This window comes from Argiope bruennichi, chromosome 5 (assembly GCF_947563725.1).
Source record: "Argiope bruennichi chromosome 5, qqArgBrue1.1, whole genome shotgun sequence".
In the NCBI taxonomy this organism is placed as follows: Eukaryota; Metazoa; Arthropoda; class Arachnida; order Araneae; family Araneidae; genus Argiope; species Argiope bruennichi.
Genome location: NC_079155.1, coordinates 25,681,569 through 25,702,438, shown reverse-complemented (window position 1 = coordinate 25,702,438; position 20,870 = coordinate 25,681,569). Strand labels below are relative to the sequence as shown.

Below are 20,870 nucleotides of genomic sequence, written 5' to 3'. Positions count from 1 at the left end.
TTATGAACGAAGAATGAAAAAAAAAAAAAGGAAATCATAATAAGGTCACTAAAAGTATTCAGCGTCAACAGGAAAACCGATATTCAATATCCAGCAATCCAAACAAATGCGTTCTAGATTAAATGTATTATTCTAATGTATGAAACTGAAAACGAGGAATAACGCAAAAGATGAAAGCCACCAGTAAATTCAACTTTCGTCAACAATTTTCTGGAACAAATTAGAATCTTAAATATTTTAAACAGAAGTCAGTAAAAATTAACATGATACCTATGTTCTCGACTTCACACAATAGACACGAATCTGGGTTAAAGATATAATCAAAAAGTTGAATGCATTAACTCTACTACTTTAACCGGTTCAGAGTACGTGACACAAGAGCTCCACCCTGCCTTTAAGGAGCTTTCTTGCAGGCCACTGCCCCTTAAAGCTTTTGTCAAGATACTCATATGAATGAAGAGGCACGGAACTGTCTTTTCGTAGCTTCCTAACACGAAGCAATGGTCTATTTCCTAGAAATTTATTTTGAGACAAGAATATCCCAAAAATAGTGAGCTAAATGGTAGCATTGCTGATAGCTAACCTCATCTTAGTTAAAATTACATTAAGTAGAGAAACTCTGTATCTAAAAGTGAAATAATTGGTTTTAAAACAGAAGAATGCGAAAACATGAATACCACGGAAAATATTTAAAACAGCAGAATGGTATTTCTCTCCAACCAAATTCTGTATTAAGCAGTTGAATAAAGTGAAAACGAGGAAATTAAAAAAGGGTATTCGGCTAAAAATGATACATATTAAAATCAACAAGACATGTGGAACACATTAATCTTATAGAAAAGGGGGGGAAAACCGATGATTAGAAGAAAACAATAGAAAGTGTAGAAGAGAATGACCTTGAAAAGAGTAAATATCTCGGATACCTCGGAATGGGACTTACGTACCCATTTAAAGAAAATGAATCTCTGAGGGGGAGGGTAGCCTATGAATAATTGAACAAACACGATTTCTGATGGATATCTACTGGAATCGGACTTCGAAAATGAGACAATGTCAGCAAACCGTGGATGCCCACAATAGAACTAACACAGTTAAATTATGAACGAATTATTTTACCTTCAGTTAGGAAGTAGCAAACTATAAAAATTATTCAAGCCGTTAAATTACATATTTAATTTTATTATAATTGATTATTAAATGAAATTTTATTCGAAATCCTATCAAAACTGCAAATTATGAAAAATATTTTTTTTTTAATATAACTCGATAATTTTAAGCGGCTTTCGTAGTCAAATTTATAATGATCTGTAGATAAATTTCACGTGTTTTTATAAGATGCCATTTTACCAATTCAATTGAGAAAAAAAAAAATAAGTAATGAATATTTAAGTCAACAACAATATACGTAAAGACCACAAGAGAAACTTGGCAGTAATATGTGAAATAGCAAAATGCAAATGATACACTGATAAATCATAGGCAGGTGAACTAAAACACAATGAAACAAGTAAACGGCTAACCATTCATCATAACATGACACCATCATCTATCATGTTAACATGACCTTTCTCATCTGGCGGCAGCCGAAGCAATTTAGGATAGAAATAAATGCATTTGGTACGGTTTCCGGTTAAGTGACAATCGGGGTGTGACGGTGTCCCGGAAGATTTCTTAATCTCTAACGTCTAAACAAGCGAACAGTGATAAACATTTAAGAAGAATTGATGGACGGAAAAGATAAGGGGCTATTATTTGTATCCTCATGGTGAGCCACATGTGAACATCCGGTACACAATGTCATATGGATTGGGATTTTATTTCTGTTTTTATTTTATTAGAGGTCAACATGAACAAAATTAACAAACGATAAGAATTGCCAATATAACTAGAAGTTAGCTAGTTTCACGAATTTTGCTAGATTATAAGTTTCACGAACGTATACTTTTTGAAGTAAAGCATAGTTGAATCTACATTATTTTTAAAAGCACTTAAAATTCTTGCTGTACTGTAATTCTTGCTGTTTTAAAAGCACTTAATATCCACTTGCTGTACTGATGTTTTTCTCAGAAATATTTTAAATGCAATGTCATAATTCTGTATCCATATTTAAAAAGAAATGAATTGAAATTCTTTTAAAATCGCTTAATTCCTGACGAAATAAAATGGAATTTAAACTTTTATATAATGAAGAATCTTGAATCAAATATCTATTTCAAAATTTTCCTTAGATATCTAATGAAACATTCTATATTTAATACCTTTAATCCAAATTCCATATAAAACACATAGGGATAAAAAAACTTTATTCCAAGATTAGCATCTCGTTTAGCCACTTATTTAAAGCTGCATATAAATTAGCATTTTTTCCCAATTCTTCACTGCTTAGAAAAAATAAATCACCTTTTTTCAGATATATCTCAATTTTTATGAAGACAATATAATTCACTGATAAAATATGGAAAATAAAGCGACTGGAACTTAATGTTAAGGAAACAGCAGCTGGGCAATACAAGATTTCATCAAAACAGATAAGAAATCTTTTAAAGAAGCAGTTAAAAAAAAGCTATGTAAAAATGCTCGCCCGTAAAACTGCCACATACGCGACAAATTTCCTACAAAATAACCGATAAGGTAGATAAAAACTGAAACACATTTCCAGCTGCCAAAACAGCTGGAACGTTCGGAACATCTACGTAAATACTAACAAAAAGATCATATAAAGCATATTTGATGATTATCATATTCTAATGATAATCATCAAATATGCTTTCAACGATCGATATTTTTCACATAACTTAGCGATTTAACCGCGATATTGAAGAATTCGATACTTGAAAAAGTTGATTTCAATAACTTGTGAAAAATGACACTCGAAGAATAGATATTCCAGATGTCTGGACAGCCAAAAAAAAACTTCTAAAATCAAGACGATAAAGTTAAACACCGGATACATGATATTTAAAATTAAAATTATTAAAAGAAAATTTGGGGAATTATGACCAAGAATAAATAATATAAGTAGCATCCATCGATATTTTTTAAAGCAAATAATAACACGAAAAATATCCATCTCACATCATATTAAAGTTATATTTAACTGAAGCGTTTTTCGGTAGTATCTTCTGTAAAATGTTTAACACAAAATTAGCCACATTATACTAGTTTCAAACCCGAAGTTTGGTATTTTGCATTAAACAAATATAAATTTTAGCAACGATGTTTCAATAGCCGAGTTCCACGGCATTAGAGGGGGGTGGAGGAATACCAAGCACCCATATCATTATTGGAAAAGGACAATATAAATTCAAAAGAGAAAAAATTACTTGAAGAATTTGAGTTTGCGAATTTGGGTTCCTAAATTTGAATCTAATAACTAAATTTAAAACTACTAGAAGGGAGGATCTAATGTGTCTCATTGTCGTGTCTTTAAATTCTGCATCGTTTAATACCTACGGAAGCTCTAATAAAAATTATACATTATATTAACTATAACTTATATTCTACATTAACACATGGAGAATTAGAAGAAGTGTTTAAGAATATATTTTTTAGTAATTTCAATAAAAAAGTTAATGAATACTTAGTCAACAAAAAACTAATGAAAAAAATTGAGAAGGTCAAGTTTCACTATTAAGGAAGCAAACTTGAACTTTAAAAAAAAAAAAAAATCAAACTGGCATTAGAAATATAAAAGAATTTTTTCGAGTTCATTAAACTGCCGACTACAATGCAATAAAAAAAATCACAAAACAAACAAAAAAGTCATTCACTTAAAGAAATAAAGTAGCCAAAAAGCGCAATTAAATATATAATTTATACTTGAATAAATTGAGCATAATATGGAACAGGAATAAGGAATCTGATCAAAAAATGTAATCCATATTGACAATGAAAGGGAGGAAAAAAAAAAAAAAAAACCTAACACAAGTTCAAAATTCGGACCTTGAAGGTAAAACGGCGATGATCTAAAGAAAAAAAGGTTGGCTCGTCAAACAACTCACGCGAGAATTTCAGATTAGAAAACAGGATTAAAAACGCTAAATTGTATAGGGAAGCCAAATCAACAACCTGGGAACGAGTCGGACAAGTTGTTCTAAAGCAAATAATAAGTTCAAAGCACAGTGTGGTCAAATGAATTAAATATTCTTCCGTTATGCCCACTACTCTAGACGGCAAACTCACTTCAGGTCAATTAAGACAGATATTTGCACACTGAGAATTAAAACAAAAACTGGTGCGATAAGGAACTGAAATATGCAAATGCATAACCCTGTATAATGAATGCTATTAAACTCGGATATAGAGATTGTTTTTCAGCTTTTTTTTTTTTTAAGCAGCAGCTAAAACGAGCACCTTTAACATTACCTGTAGTTCAAACCTTATCTATTTAGATTATCCCTATACTATCTATAAAAGAAAATGAATCACATACTTAAACGGTATCGGCAGCCAAAATATACAACCTCGAGTTACACGCCAAATATAATCCTTCATTTATATACTGAATCAGAAAAATAGCGTGTGTAAAATAAAAAATAGTAGGAAAGCATTACTAGGAAGCCACTACTTAAAAGTAAGCAGACATGACCACATTGTTACAATTGACAAGAAACCGTTACACTCTTATTTTGAATACTTGTTCCCTCATGAAGCTCAAAACTTGCAATGGACCGGAAAAATAGCTCAACGCCAAGCAATTATTACGGTAGAAGCATTCACTACAATCTGTAGCAATACGGAATAATCTATACCTTGGTAACGGAATCAAATATTCAAAGAGAGCTAAAAACAGTTGAAAAATTTATTTCTAGACCAACTTTTATTTAAAAAGGAAAAAAAAAAAAAAAACGAAATGAAGATCAAACCTTTTTCTGAGAAAGTATAAAACTAAAACAATCTTTAAATCTCTTGATTCTCTAAAAAACCTAGGGTAAAAACATTTGTTAAAAGCATCATAGAAAAAGAAAATTTATCCATTTTGTACCACTATCACAATTTTCAAATTAGCCGAACAGAAAAAATTAAAACACCCATTTCTAATTCAAAAGTTTTCATATTTTTAAACTTAAAAGCCGGTAATACATGAATGCATTGCAGAATATAAAAATTCATTTTCAAAAATTGCGATTTATGCAGGGAAAATAACAATAAAAACTAATTTTTTAAAAAAACGGATTGAAGAGCTTTCATTCGGTAATTCTGAAAGTAACACAACTTCCTGGTGAAGAAACTGTTTTTTTCCCACTTCCAAACGATATTAGAAACAAGAAAAACATTTATTCGAACTTCTAATGCTATCTAAAGAACAAAATTCATATTTCTCATCCCGTTTTGGGTGAAAATAAGCTTAACTGGTTTCATCGCATGAGTGCCTTACATAAAGAGAAAGCTGTTGGCTGAAATACGACAAAAACTTTTACAGAGATGAGTATCACGAAGTCTGAAAATATATTTTTCTCGTATATTTGGGAAAGGAAAGGGATCACTGAGCGATTTTTATAAAATTTTAATGAGAGAATTTTGGATTTCGCCTATAACACTTCTTTAAAATTCCTTTCCTTTTTAAAAAACAAAAACTCTTCTTAAAGAATTAAATATTTCTATTTTCTGATTTTTCTTAATGGAAAGAAATTATCGTGGCCAAGACAAAACGGAATATTAATTATTTGGAAATCATAAAACAAGGAGAGTAAAAAAAAAAAAAAAACTTTCATTTGCTACAAGTTAGAATATACATTACCAGTTGCATCAGTAATTAAACTAAACAAGATTAAAACACAAGAAAGTAAATGAAAACACGGAAAGAAAAATTGCCGCCGTCAAATGAGTAAAAATAACGTAACAAAGAAAAAGAAACCAAATATTATTCTTTTGCAAACACGGTTATTCAGTTACAGAATCAAAAACATTTGCAGCCTTCACTAAACAAATGTTCTACATAGAAGCATCTCAAAAAACATTCAACCATCATTCAATGCGTTGAGAAAGCAATCCCATCATGCATCAGTGGAGATATAAACTTGCACGTTATCATTTAAGTGCCAACGTGGTACCGAAATCGTCATGAATAAGTTATCTTGTAGAATGCTGAAAAATTATGCTTTATTAGCACAGGCTCCGTATGATATGTAAAGCTGCCACCTGCTAACAAACATTTTCAAATTAAGTAGCACACGGTCAGCGAAATATCCTTGTGTAGTCCTAAGTTTAGAAATAATTGTATAATTATATTTCTATTGGAGGATAGCAGCTCAATCCTTCATTTATTTAAAATATATTGCAACAGATAATATAAAAACTATCCGAACAATAAAAACTATTCCAGCATGAGAAAAAATTTTCAGAATCTTCTTATGAGAGTAATTCAACATAATAAAAATTCGATATGACAATAAAATTTGCCAATAAATGCTTTCAAATGGCAAAAACTTAAAACTGCTGAAAAATAGCATAAAAAATCATTGAATGGAAGTGAATATTTTAGGAGCTTTAGAAAGATATGATATATAGCACCTATTATTAGAATTACTTAAAAAATGCCAAAATGCCTTAGGATAAATTTTTTAAGGCAAAAATAAAATAAATGGGGGTTCTAATTATTTATAAGAAACCTCCGCACCTAAAGCTTATAAATATATTAGTTGCATCAAACTACAAATTCAAATATTTTTTTATGCAGGAAACGAAAATAAATGTTTAAAAATTGATAAAGCAAAATAAATCAATCTAGATAACAAAGAAAAAACGTGTGTTAGTAAGAAAATTTACAAGAAAAAAATTGATGAATGAATGAACATGTAAACTAAATTTTTTAAATGAATGATTATAAGAATTTGGATACATGAAAGATTCCTAAAAACTACATTAAACTACAATTAAGTTATTTCTTGATTTTGATTTAAACTGCACAATCAATCTTTGTAATCAGATTAAATTAGTTTAAAAATAATGCAAGAAAAAATAATGATCCACAAAAATTTAGAAATCTCACAGCTCTGAAGATAGAGAGGAAATCTAAATATGTTATCTTTTGATAAACCAAAATGTCCAATACTTTACAACCAAATAAAAAACGATAGTTTTATTTCATAAAATATATTAAAAAATAGCTTAAATCATAATGAAAAGAGCATATAATTAAATAGACATTAAAGTATCTTGACTTTCAAAGAGAGAAAAAGTTCTAAAAATAGCTTACATTAGGTAAGAATACATCTGAACCAACCGCTCCATACCACTCCACCTATACATCAAAATTATTAAAATACCAATTTAATACTAATGTAAAAAATATTTATTTTAAAAATAACTAAACTAACAATCAGAGGTTAAAATATGATGAGAGAATATAGTTAAATTTATGCTAAAGTGTTTTAATCCTTGGCTTTGAAAGATAACTTATGATAAAGAGAAAGAGATAATAGCTTCAAAAATTGAGTAATTTTCTTACATTATCTAAGATTACAAGTGGTCCAACAGCACCTTGAGTATCCACCTATATATCAAAATTTTCAAACTATAATTTAATACTAATGTAAAAAAATATTTATTTATAAAAATATAAAATATCAAAAATTGCAATATACAAAGAATATAATACTGTGGTGGTATGTAGATTATTATGATCTGTGCAGGAAGCAACAGGACGAATGTTGTTGGAAACATTTCTTTTAATAATCACATTCACACACTTAAAACAAGCACAAACACAAAACATTCACGCGCGCGACTTTACAGTTCAGCGTCACATCTCATTCTAATTACAATCGCAATGCACTATGGGATGACATATGGGATGGCCTAAACAGGCATCGCCATCTAGTATCCAAAAGGGAAGGTAAGAGTAATGCAACTGTTACATCCTCCCCCTCTGGCTCCGACGACGTCTCGGCAAGGAGACAGAATTTGAATTGTCTGGAAGTCTATTGGTTCCTGAGGAAAGGGAATTAAGTTTTGGTGGTCGGCCTCTTTTGCGAATCGGATGCAGTGGTGTATCCGCTTCCATGTTTCGACTGTACGAACGTAAAGCTGAGGTATGATATGTTCCTAAGGAGGTGGATGGATCACTTGGGCTAGCAATTTCATAGGTAGTTGGAGAACGTTGCGTTAATATGATGTATGGACCATCTCGACGTGGTGCAAATTTCGACGTTTTACGTTTAAATTTGTTACTAATGGGATGTGATGTTACCCAAACCTTATCACCCGGAGAATAAAATACTTGCTTTCTGTTTTTGTCGTAATATATCTTCCTTCTGTCTTGTTTCATTTCTATTCGTTCCCTTAATTCGTTCATGATGTTTGCAAACCTTTTAAGATAAGGCGTTATCTCAGGTACAAAATTGTCATTCTCGACAACTGCTTTGAAATCTCGTACAACATCATCAACAGTCCTTAATTCTCTTCCAAATTGGAGGAATGCAGGTGTATGGCCAGTGGTATCACAAACTGCGGTGTTCATGGCGAAACGAATCATTGGTAACTTCGAATGCCAGTTTCCGTGATCATCTCCAACCAATATGGCCAGTCGAGGCTTTAAATCTCTATTCTTTCGCTCTACAGGATTTGATTGAGGAAAATAAACAGGAATGAGATTTTGGCTAATGTTGAGGGTGCAACACACCTGTTGAAGAACGGCACTGACGAATTGAGACCCATTGTCGCTAATGATTCGTCTGGGAATTCCATATCTCAGGAATATCTCCTCAATGAGTGTAATGGCGCACTCACTAGCAGTTGCTTTAGATAGTGGAAATAGTTCAACCCATCGGGTTGCACAATCCTCAATAATAAATATCCATTGCTTACCATTTTCAGTCTTTGGCAATGGACCAAAAAGATCGATCGAGATTATCTCAAATCTTTGAGAATAGACTGGGGTTCGCAGTAAACCAGCTGGCTTCTGGTTGTTTGCTTTATATCTGTTGCATTCTGGACAATTTTTTACATAATCATTTATGTATTTTCTCATACCAGTCCAATAGTAACGCTTAGCAATTCTTTGAAAAGTACCTTCTTCTCCATAATGACCAGCCATCGGATCATCATGGTGTTTTTCCATTATAGAATCACGTTCTGAAGAAGGAATTACCAGTTGTGCCTCTTCGGAATCAGCATCTGGCAAATATCTGTAAAGGACACCTTGATTCATTAAGAACCCACGTTCTGTCCAGTTGGCATAATCTTCTGTTTTCTGAGTAGATTCGAAACTGTCAATAATCTTTTTCAGATTTTCATCAGCAAGTTGAGCTTCACGCATATCTTTAGCACTTCTGACAGGCAGGTCAGCAATGGCTATGTTACACACTTCATAAGGAGTTTCTTTCTCATCACATATAGGTCTACTGAGCATGTCTGCAACTACATTGGCTTTTCCAGCAACATACAAAACTTTCAGGTTGAAAGCTTGAATTTCTAAAGCCCATCGAGCAAGTCGACCCGTCGGAGACTTTAAAGTTAAGAGCCATCGTAAAGGTTGGTGGTCGGATGCCACAGTGATTTCAGAACCTTCTAAATACCCACGAAATTTCTTTAAAGCCCAAACAACAGCCAGTGCTTCCCGTTCTGTTGTTGAATAATTGCGTTCTGCTTGAGTGAGCAATCGACTTGCATATTCGATTGGATGTTCTTCTGAACCGGTACCTTGAAGTAAAACAGCTCCAAGTGCATAGTGGCTTGCGTCAGTCCGGATAATGTATGGCTTGGTGCCATTAGCTTGCTTCAACACTGGGGGTGTTGTAAGGCACTTTTTAAGGGTTTCGAATGCGGTCTGCTGGGGAAATCCCCAATTCCAAGGAGATTTCTTTTTTGTGAGGTCACTGAGGGGTCGTGAAATCTCGGCAAAATTTTGTATGTATCTTCTGAACCAGGAACATGTCTGTAGAAATGATTGGACCTGTTTAACATTCTGCGGAGGTGGGATGCTCTGGATAGAGGCAATTTTTTCAGGATCAACTTCTATTCCTTTCTGAGTTATCCAAAAACCCAAATATTTCACTTTGCGGGATGCAAAGCAGCATTTCTCGCGGTTGGCTTGAAGTTTGAAGAGGATCAGTCTTTCAAAGACACACTGCAAATCTGAGAGGTGTTTTTCAAATGTCTCTGACAAAATGATAATGTCATCTAGGTAAGCTAGAGTAAAGATATCTTCCAGACCATTGCGGAAGCGGTCTATTAATCTTTGAAATGTTGCCGGTGCATTTCTGAGTCCAAATGGCATCCTTTTGAAGCGGTATGTTCCAAAAGGGCAAACAAACGCTGTTTTGTCTTGATCATCTGGATGGACCTTTACTTGATGATAACCGGCTTTCAGATCAATTGCTGACATGAAAGGGGTTGGCTTTGCCTCATGTAGAAGATCGTCCATTCGTGGCAATGGATAAGAGTCTGGAATAGTGATGGAATTCAGTTTTCTGTAGTCTATACAAAGTCTCATGGTACCATTGGCTTTTGGAATTAGGACCACTGGAGAGGCATATGGTGACTCGCACTCTTCAATAATTCCTTCAGCAAGGAGTCGATCAATTTCTTGTTTCAATGTTTCTTTTTTAGTTGGAGACATTCTATACGGTGGTACGGCGACTGGGAGATGATCACCAGTGTTGATTCGATGCTCGATGAAAGGAGTTGGTTCTCCCCCTGGTTGGAAACATTTATCGTACCTTTTGAGCAGGGAATTGAATTTCGTCCGTTGTTCGCCCGAGAGATGGGTACCCTCCTTTTCTCGAAGTTGACAGGGATGGGATGCAACAGGCACAGCCAGGAGAGACTTAATATCAGCCGGAGGTTCAATAAAGTTAAACGATTGGTGAGGAGCCTCTGAGAAATACCAAAGTCCTTTCTGGAGATCCAGGACGATACCTGCGGCTCTCAGAAAATCTGTACCCAGAAGAGTTCGGTTTCCCTTGGAATTCTTCAGGACTATAAGTTTCGTGGGGATAACTTTTCCTGCCACACCAATATCTACCGTCGTTGTGAGTATATCTGTTTTTTGTACATGCCCGTCGGCTAGGGCCATGTCAACAGTACTATTTTCGAATCTTAGTCCTTTATTCTTGAGGAAATGGTAAAGTTTTTCTCCGGCAACCGAATGTGTAGCTCCAGTGTCGGCACACACAGCTGCTTGGGAACCACAAATCGTAATTTCAATAATGCTTGATGGCTGGCTTTCCATTAAGATACTATAAAAGTTCATGTGATTAAGGGTTGGAGGTTGAGTGCGGTCTCCTTGAACCATAGGATTACATTTCGCACATTTTGTCTTTACAACTCCTGGCTCTCCACAACCATAGCATGACAGAGGGGGTCTGTCTTTGTAGCTGGGATCCCGCCTACTTTGACTGGGGACCCCGGGATTCCGCCTACTTTGACTGGGAATCCATGGCAGACCCTGTCTATCATCTCTCTGTTCAAATCGGGTTGATTTATATTGATTTCTTTTTGGGTAAATAGCTTTTGTTTCATGTGGTTTTGAGGCAAACTTTAGGTTTACAGAGCGTAAGTTGTCATAACTGTCCAGTTTCTCCACTAGATCATTTGGGGTAACCCATTCACTCCATACATCAATAAAATGGTTCTTGACTTCGGGAAGAACTCGTTTCTTCATTTGATCCAGGATCATTAGATCTTTCAATTCTTCAATTTTCGTTATGTTCAATTCTGCAAGCCATGCTTCAAAATAGCTACGCAGTTCAAAATGGAAGTCTTTCCATGTGCTTTCAGGTTTTTTCTTGTGAGTTACAAAGAGTTGTCGCATCCTCTCAGCGCTTAATTTAAACCGTTGAAGTAACATGGATCTAATATAATCAAAGTTATGTGCTTCCTGTTCTGGTTCTCTTGCGATGAGCTGTGCCACACTATTAGGTAGTAGCCCTAGAAGATGAGCAACCCAGTTCTGTTTACCTATTTTTAGAATTTTCATTTGACGTTCGAATAGATTTAAGAATAGGGTCATGTCTCCATCCTGCGGGTCAAAGTCAGGGAGCAACTTTTTCAAGTTAAATGTAACTTGTTGGTCTGCAGGCAAAAGTTCAAGAACAGGAGTCTGCTCCAATTTCTGAGATTCCACTTGCAGACGGAGTTTCTCCAACTCGTAAGCTCTGTCCCGTTCTATTCTTTCTTTTTCATCAGCGACACGTTCTCGTTCCTCACGTTCTAATCTTTCAGTTATAATGTTTTCTAGGGTATCTTTCACAAAGTCTAAATCTTCTTTGTAAATCGACGTTTTCAATATTAATTCGCGTAATTCAATCACTTTAAGATCACCTTCCACCTCCTCACCAAGTTCTGTGGCAAGTTTTATTAAATCTTGTTTCCTGCCTTTAGACATAAATGCCATATTGAACGTTTATCTTTACGCAAACCAAATAAAAAGTTATTTTTCCTCTAAGCACAGTCAGTTGAAAAAAAAATATTCAAATAAAAGTCAACGTTCCTCAAAAGTTCACTTTAAATTCAAAATACTAACAATAAAAGTTGCAATTAATTAAAAAATGAAATAATCAATATTAACATTTTACTGATACACAATTTCTAATTCACTTTTCAATATGCAAAAATATGTATAAAAAATTCACAATTAACATTTGTAAAGCAAAATTATGTTTGAGATATATTATGGAATTTCTCAAAATAACAATATATCAAATCATATATTCATATCATAATCATATACTCAAATTTCAAAAGAATAAAAAAAAAACGTAAACATTATCATTAAAACAAAACAGAAAATAAGATTTTCAGAATAATGCCAAGTAAAATTTAAATTAAGAAGCATTCTTAACCATAAAAATAACATTCTGAGAATCAGAAATAAAATTGCACATTTTATACGATTAAATGCTGAATCATTACTCTGAAAAAAAATAATAAATCTATCAGAACAGTTTTTCATACCAAAACACCATGCAACTGAAAAAAGAAAACATATTCAATACTTGTTTAGATTAATCACTTTGAGAGCGACTGAGCTTATGAATACTTAATGAGACTTGGCGCGTCACTCAAGGGCACATACAGTGGTATCAGTAAACGAGAACAGCTTTGGTTTCGGTTCGCAAATTTACGGACCAAGAAATGTATCAAGTACGATAAATTACTTCGTGCTTAATTAAAATACAGAAATACAACAACTACTTGAAATTCACTATATAGAATATCTTAATATTTTCAAGATATATTATTACGCACTTTCAATGATTGAGATCAAATAACAAAACCATACAGATATTTCAATATGCAAACTAGAAACGATGAATAGGCTATAAAAACAGAAGTAACTTAGAAATTATTAAATAGTATGAAAACATTTCACAGAAGACGAAGCACTTTGGTGTATTCAAACATGAAAGAATGTTGTTAGAATATATTTCAACGAAACAAATGCTGGATGCTATTGAATTTAAACAACAACAACAAAAAAAAAAATGTACAAGTATTATGATACTTATCTGAGAACAGATACGGACAGGAACCACCAAAACAAAACTGATGCACTTTTCCGTGCTGTAAATTTGAAAAACAGAAACACACTTTCTTCACTGGATTTAAATGCAGATTTTTGCTGGAGAGGCGCAAATAATAAATTATACTCGGTACAGGGGTCGACGTCCCGTACGAGTTAGGATTTAAAACTGAATACTGGAATACTCCTTAGGACATCAAGGAAGCGAAGATGGCAGACGCTGGTTCATCTTTTAGGACTGATGTCTGTAACACAATGATAGACAGTTCTCGGGATGAGAATAATCACATGTGTCAGGATGACACGTTCTCGGGATGAGAAAAACTTGTGTCGGGACGACACGTTTTATAATTTGCTGCGCGCGGAAAAATTTTCTTGCGATCGTCGGGACGACTTCATTTTCGTTTCATCATTTCACTGGAACACAATAATGAACTGTTCCCGGGATGGGAAAAATTATTTTGTGTCGGGACGACACGTTATCGGGATGAGAAAAATTATAACTTGTGTCGGGACGACTTTACTTTCATTTCATCAGAATTTCTTTTCCGTTGGCCGCCAATGTGGTGTCGGGAAAATTTTCTTGTGATCGTCGGGACGACTTCACTTCCGTTTCATCAGAAATTCTTTTACGTTGGGCGCCAATGTGGTGGTATGTAGATTATTATGATCTGTGCAGGAAGCAACAGGACGAATGTTGTTGGAAACATTTCTTTTAATAATCACATTCACACACTTAAAACAAGCACAAACACAAAACATTCACGCGCGCGACTTTACAGTTCAGCGTCACATCTCATTCTAATTACAATCGCAATGCACTATGGGATGACATATGGGATGGCCTAAACAGGCATCGCCATCTAGTATCCAAAAGGGAAGGTAAGAGTAATGCAACTGTTACAATACTAATATAAAATATAATTTATAATATGAAAATCTTAATACTAATGCAAACAATATTATCTTTAAAACATAAATTAATCTCAGATTAAAATATGATGAGAGAATATAGTTAAATTTATGCTAAGGTGTTTTAGTCCTTGGCTTTGAAAGATAATAGCTTATGATAACAAAAAAGATAATAAAAGACAATATTAATGTAAAACATTTTAACTTTGAAATATAATTAAATTAACAATCAGAGGTTAAAGTATGATGAAGAGAGAATAGGATTAATTTCATACTAAGGTGCTTTGACCTTTGGCTTTGAAAAATAATAGCTTATGATAAAGTAAAAGATAATAGCTTTAAAAAATTCATAATATTCTTACATTATCTAAGACTACACTTGGGCCACCAGCACCTTGAAGATCCACCTATATATCAAAATTTTCAAACTATAATTTAATACTAATGTAAAAAAATGCTAATTTATAAAAATATAAAATATGAAAAATTGCAATATATAAAAAATATACTAATATAAAATAAAAATAATTTATAATATGAAAAAATTTAATAATGTAAAAAATATTTTTAAAAAATAAATTAACAGTATCGGACAAAAATACGATGAAGAGAGAATATAATGAGAGAATGAGCTAAGGTGTTTTGACCCTTGGCTTTAAAAGAGAAAAAGATGATAGTTTAAAGTTTATAAGATATTTAATTTAAGAGAAGTTTAATAAAATATTTTTCTTACATTATATAATATTACTTCTGGATCCCCAGCATAATAAGGTTCAGCCTATATATCAAAATTTTCTAACTATAATTTAATACTAATGCAAAAAAAAAATCACCAACTTCATAATATTATATACATACATATTTAGTAAAATTAAACACCAATGTTTAAAATAAAATAATTCAAAATTAAATAGCTGCTACGTTTTTTTTTTTTTTTTTTTTTTACATGCAACTAAAAATAAAAAGCTTTAAAACCAACTAATTTGTAAAAATAGAATAGTTGAATAAAACATACTGAATTATAAAATGTACTGGATGCTAAGAAATTTCAAATTACATTCAATTAAGCAAAAGGAAACTAATGAATATGAAATAATAAGCTGTGTTAAAATATATAAAATGTTTAAATTGGTTTGAAAAAAAATTGACAGTGGATTTGGCTAGAGAGCTATTTCAGTTCTTTACATTAAATTACTATTTTTTTTAAAGGAAAAATTTTAGTACTTAAATCATGCGAGAAGAAAAGCTGAAATATTAAAATAAGTTTTATAAAAATAGAAGAGTTCATGTTTAAATAAATTCAATCACAATTAACACTGCTGAAATATTTTGGCCTTTTGCATTTTAATTAAAAGGTAAAAATTTAAAGAATGTTTTAAGGTTCTGTAAAAACAATGATTAATGCTGGATCAATAAATTAAAAAGCCTTACATTTCTTACATAATTTTCAATATTTGAACTCTCTCCATCATCTATTTTTACATTCTACATATCAAATAATTAATAGAAAATTAAGAATTTGTTGGGAGTAATAAATCTTCAGGTTTTAATAAAAAATTTTTAACTTGCAACAAATTTTTAAGTATATATAGATAATGGAAGTCTAGAACCTTCTAGAGGTATTTTCCAAAAGGGCTTGTCACCTAATCTCTTGTACCTAGAACTTTTCCCAGTATAACTTAAAAACCCATATCTATAAAGAATATCCTTAACTCTGACGCAATTATATTTTCACCAGGATTTCTATTAACAGCAGTTATTAGAAAACTACCATCTGTTATCAGAAAACAGCCCCACTCCAGGAGGAAGGATTTTGTTTAATGCCCTTATAGTTTAAGATGCATATAAAAAAGTGAAGTTACAAAACTGATAAGATATATAACCGCAAAAGTTACAAAATTTATAAGATAGATGAACCGCATATATGTGTGGTTTTAATAGTATAATGTCATAGGACTAGTCTCCATTAAAAAGATTCATGAATCAATCAGCAAAACATAACACAAGACAATTAAAATGAAATATGTTCATAAAATTATGCGTATGAAGTTATATCAACATACTTTAACTGAAATTAAAAGATAATCAATAGCTTCAGTGAATCAGTTGGTTGATAAAAATAGCTAATAAACTAGGAATTTAACCCTAAAGAAATTCTTACTCGAAGAAATAACTGAACATTAAACAGAATTCTCGTTAAAATATTAAATTTTTTACTTCAAAATTAATAAATAATTCTATTTCTAACAATGAATCTAAATGCATTTTAATTCATTAATGCTGAAAATTAACTTATGCTAAATTAACTTAAAATACAAATCATTATACTATTTTTTAAATTATGCCAAAACCTTAAAAAAACAGTAAATTAAAATTGCATTCCTAAAAAAATTAAAGAAATAAAAAAACATTTCAAAAGTTTTTTTTAATATAAAAATGATTTTCAGAATTTAATGAAATAAAAAATAAAATGAAAGTAACACTGAGGAATGATATTGAGAACCCGCTTTTAAAAATTATTGATTTATTAGAACAAAGTAAAAAAAGAAACAATGGATAAGAGAGCTGATTTTTTAAACTATAAAAAAAATGCTTTAGAAATGAAAATTCAAAACAGATAGCTAATTGCAGAAAGAAAAGAGATTGAGATATTGGACAAAATTCAGATAAAATCCAAATAGATAATGTCAAAAGAATAAAAATATTTATAAAATTAATCAAGAAAAGAACAAATAATATATTTTGTTTCATATTTTCCTTTTAGACAAATGCACGATGACCCCATAAGCATATAAAAAGAATTATATAAATCCTTGCTGCTTTTTAAAACTCATTTTTCAAAGATCATACAGGAACAATCTGGCATATTTTACAATTTGGGATAAATATGAATTTTAAAGCATCCTAAGATAAATAGAAATCAAATAGTGTTGCTCTTTAACACAGAATATTTAATTTACTTTCCTTTTACTATTTTTGACAATTAAGCTTATTAAATACTTCAAATTCAAATACATTTTCTATACCTTAAATGTGAAAGAAAAAAAATCTGATACTATAAAATATACAAATACAATATAAATTTTATTTTTATTACTGTGCTATTTTTAAAAACTATCATTAAATATCATTAAAGTTTAATTACATTTAAAATACAGAAATCTTCAAGAAGAGTACGAGAAATCATATGAAGATAGGAGATATTACATGTTAAATATACCCCTTTAATACAGGAAGGGAAGTTGAAACATAATGATTTCCATATTTAAAAAAAAAAGCCATTAAAATAATTTCGGAGCTGAACTGAAGATATTTTCCCACTTTAACAAATATCTTTTGGGAGGATGAGACATGAATTTAACTCAATAAACAGTTCATAAAATATTTAGAAAAATTACATAATCACAATATATTATGAAACATTATATTACAATTAAGTAAAATACAAAGTTTAATTAAGTATATAACTATTACCAATAACTGCTGTACTGCATTTAGCTTAATCATATATTTCTAGCTATATAAATATACAAAAGTTTAAACTAAAAAAATCTTAAAATAGTGTGAGGGGGATGATCCATTAATTCAAACATTCATACTGCAAAAAAAAAAAAAAAAATGCAGTCTAAAAAAAATAAATAAAAACAAATTCAGTCAATGTAACTAAAATTTAAATCTCTATGTACAAGTCAGGAAGAATTAAAAAAAATAGAAGATGCTAAGAGACCACTAAAGGATGGGAATATGATAAATATCAAACTCAATGCGACATTTGAGAGCTATCTCACCTATTAATTTTTAAGAATTAATATAGAACCATGTCATAAATATGCAATGTTTGTGAAATATTAACATCCATTAATATTAATTGGAAAATATTAAAAACATATATACTACTTTTAAAACTGAGATGATCTTTGGACTATGCAATTTGCAGTCCAAAGATTAATTGAAGATTTCTAATAAAAAATTATAAAACTGACTACCTGAAAAATAATCACGAGTGGATAAATAGTCACTCTTGAAAGATCCATACACAAATAAAACATACAATCTTCATAATTAAACTAATTTAATAGCCAAAAGACAAACTTACCACACTATCACAATATGCAATATTAGACTCGTCCGTTATTTCTTTAACATAATCAACATCTATGCAGTAAATTGGAGAACTAGCTTTTACTGACTCTTCAAACGTGTCTTCTTGGGAAGGGAGGCACTTTGTTTGGCTGCGTGATAGTTCATTTTCAGGACAAATGTCTGTTTGCCCTGAAAAATCTGTCTTTTCAACTTTTGTAGCTGAATTTGGTTGATATGAAATAGTTAATGTGTCATTGGTAACAGCAGATAATTGTTTTGCAATAGCTTTGCAAGCTTTTGATAAATCATGATTATTATTTGAAGACTTATTTACTTTAGAACCTTTTGTTACATCCGAGAAGGCTTTGTTTGGAGAATCCAAAAAAATCAAAGAGGCGTTTTTCATCTGAGACATCACGGGCTGTCCACTGGCCAATGCTGATGAATAAGATTTTTCTGAGCTCCTAACAGGAAAAACAGTTCTACTTGGAGGTTTCTGTGCTAAATGTGAGGGAGACGATTTCACATTATGGTTTTTATCAATCCCATTATCACGACGGATATTCTCAGTTTTTTTGATAGGTGGAAGATTAGAAATTGGCTTATTCCGATTCTTATTTCTATTAAGCTTCTTTTTATTAACAACAGTGACGAAGCCATTTGAGTTTTCATTAGAATCATTTTGAACAGTACCATTTTCTGTTGGGATACTTGAATCATTTATGTCTTTATTATATGGTCCACACGCAGATAGTTCTTCAACTGCAGCTTTACCGCGATTTTCGTTCATCGTGGGGAACTCTTCAAATGCAGCTTTACCATGATTTCCGTTAACCGTGGGAAACTCTTCAACTGCAGCTTTACCATGATTTCCGTTAACCGTGGGAAACTCTTCAACTGCAGCTTTACCATGATTTCCATTCACCATGGGGAATTCTACAACTGCAACTTTATCTCGATGATTTCCGTTCACTGTCGGAAATTCTTCAACTGCAACTTTATCTTGATGATTTCCGTTCACTGTCGGAAATTCTTCAACTGCAACTTTATCTTGATGATTTCCGTTCACTGTCGGAAATTCTTCAACTGGAACTTTATCATGATGATTTCCATTCACTAGCGGGAATTCTTCAGGTGCAGCTTTATCATGATGATTTCTGTTCACCATTGGGAGTTCAACTGCAATTTTATCATGATTCCGGTTATCCATTTCAAGATCATTTATTGGCACATTACAGCACTTTCCATTAACTATAGGACCATTTTTAACAGCCGTCAATTTATTACAATATCCAACCATAGTTGGAAATCCATTTGCAGGCATCTTGCTACAACTTCCATTAACTAATGGAGTGTCTTCAAGTGACACCTTACAATCACCATTTACTACGGGAACTTTCGAAGAATGATGAGAGCTACCATTGCTCTTGATTGACGCTTGTGAAACTTCATCTGAACACGATGCAGCACTTAACTTAGTTGAATGTACTTTTGCTGATTCATTACAAAATTGGAGATTAACCATTTTTTTTTTAAAGATTAACCAGAGAAAAATACTTTTAAATGCTTTTAAAAAGCAAAAGCAGTAAAATTAAAACTGACTATAAGATTTTGAAACTTTATAAAGTCACTAAATGCAAAATGGCATAAATAGAACCACCAACAAAAAAATTCTCTTCCGTATTCCTGGTGTTAACCTAAAAAGAAAAATTAGACATAGCTTAGTTAAAACAGTAAATGAAGCAAATAACAATAGAAATTTTGTAATATATGAAATATTTTTTAGTTATATTAAACTTTATATAATACGAGTTTTAAAATATAAACATCTACATTAAATGAAAATATTGTATATGAAATAATTATAATCAGACACTTTTAAAAATCAACCTGTTTAACTAAAAAAAGTATGTTCTTCATTAAAATCAAAACATCCAATAAAAAGTTCTTAAGCAGAACAAAATCCTTCATTCAGAATTATGTAATATTGAAGCATTTTTTATTCAGCATACCACATATTACTGCTTAAAGCATCTCATAAACAAATTTCAAGTCTGTGGATGATAAATTAAAAAAAGTTACAGCCGGTCCAGTATACTGAGTATTGGACTATCATTACCAAAAAATTAAGTCAATCACGTGAGGATAAACAGTAATAATTCTGTAAAGTGATTGCATGTTGTTCAATTCGTACTATTAGTTTACCCTCTCCCTATATATATTTATATATATTGTTCAAATTTTCAATCATTAATAAAATAGTTCTTATTCATCCACTCAAGTTCAAATACATTTTTTTAAACTTGTAGTGGATGACACTTCATGTTAATACAGTTTTTTCAAATATTAATTCATTAATGAAATTTAAATACTTTAAATAGAGTTTAGCTATTTGTAATGAAAATTGAAA

General features: G+C 31.5%; 1 protein-coding gene across 5 annotated transcripts in view; it reads right to left on the bottom strand.

Annotated features, from left to right (window-relative positions):
- Window positions 1-20,870, bottom strand: part of LOC129968539 (A-kinase anchor protein 1, mitochondrial-like) — a 38,770-nt gene that overhangs the window by 10,836 nt on the left and 7,064 nt on the right. Inside the window, exons 2-5 of one of the 5 annotated variants that reach the window (XM_056082525.1) lie at window positions 18,474-20,157; window positions 14,740-14,784; window positions 7,451-7,495; window positions 7,199-7,243 (exon numbers count right to left, since the gene is read on the bottom strand). In XM_056082525.1, the coding sequence (XP_055938500.1) occupies window positions 7,199-7,243; window positions 7,451-7,495; window positions 14,740-14,784; window positions 18,474-19,985 (1,647 nt within the window). In that variant the 5' untranslated portion in view covers window positions 19,986-20,157. The remainder of the gene's footprint in view (window positions 1-7,198; window positions 7,244-7,450; window positions 7,496-14,739; window positions 14,785-18,473; window positions 20,158-20,870) is intronic. The other 4 variants (XM_056082528.1, XM_056082527.1, XM_056082529.1 and 1 more) reach the window with 4 other exon arrangements.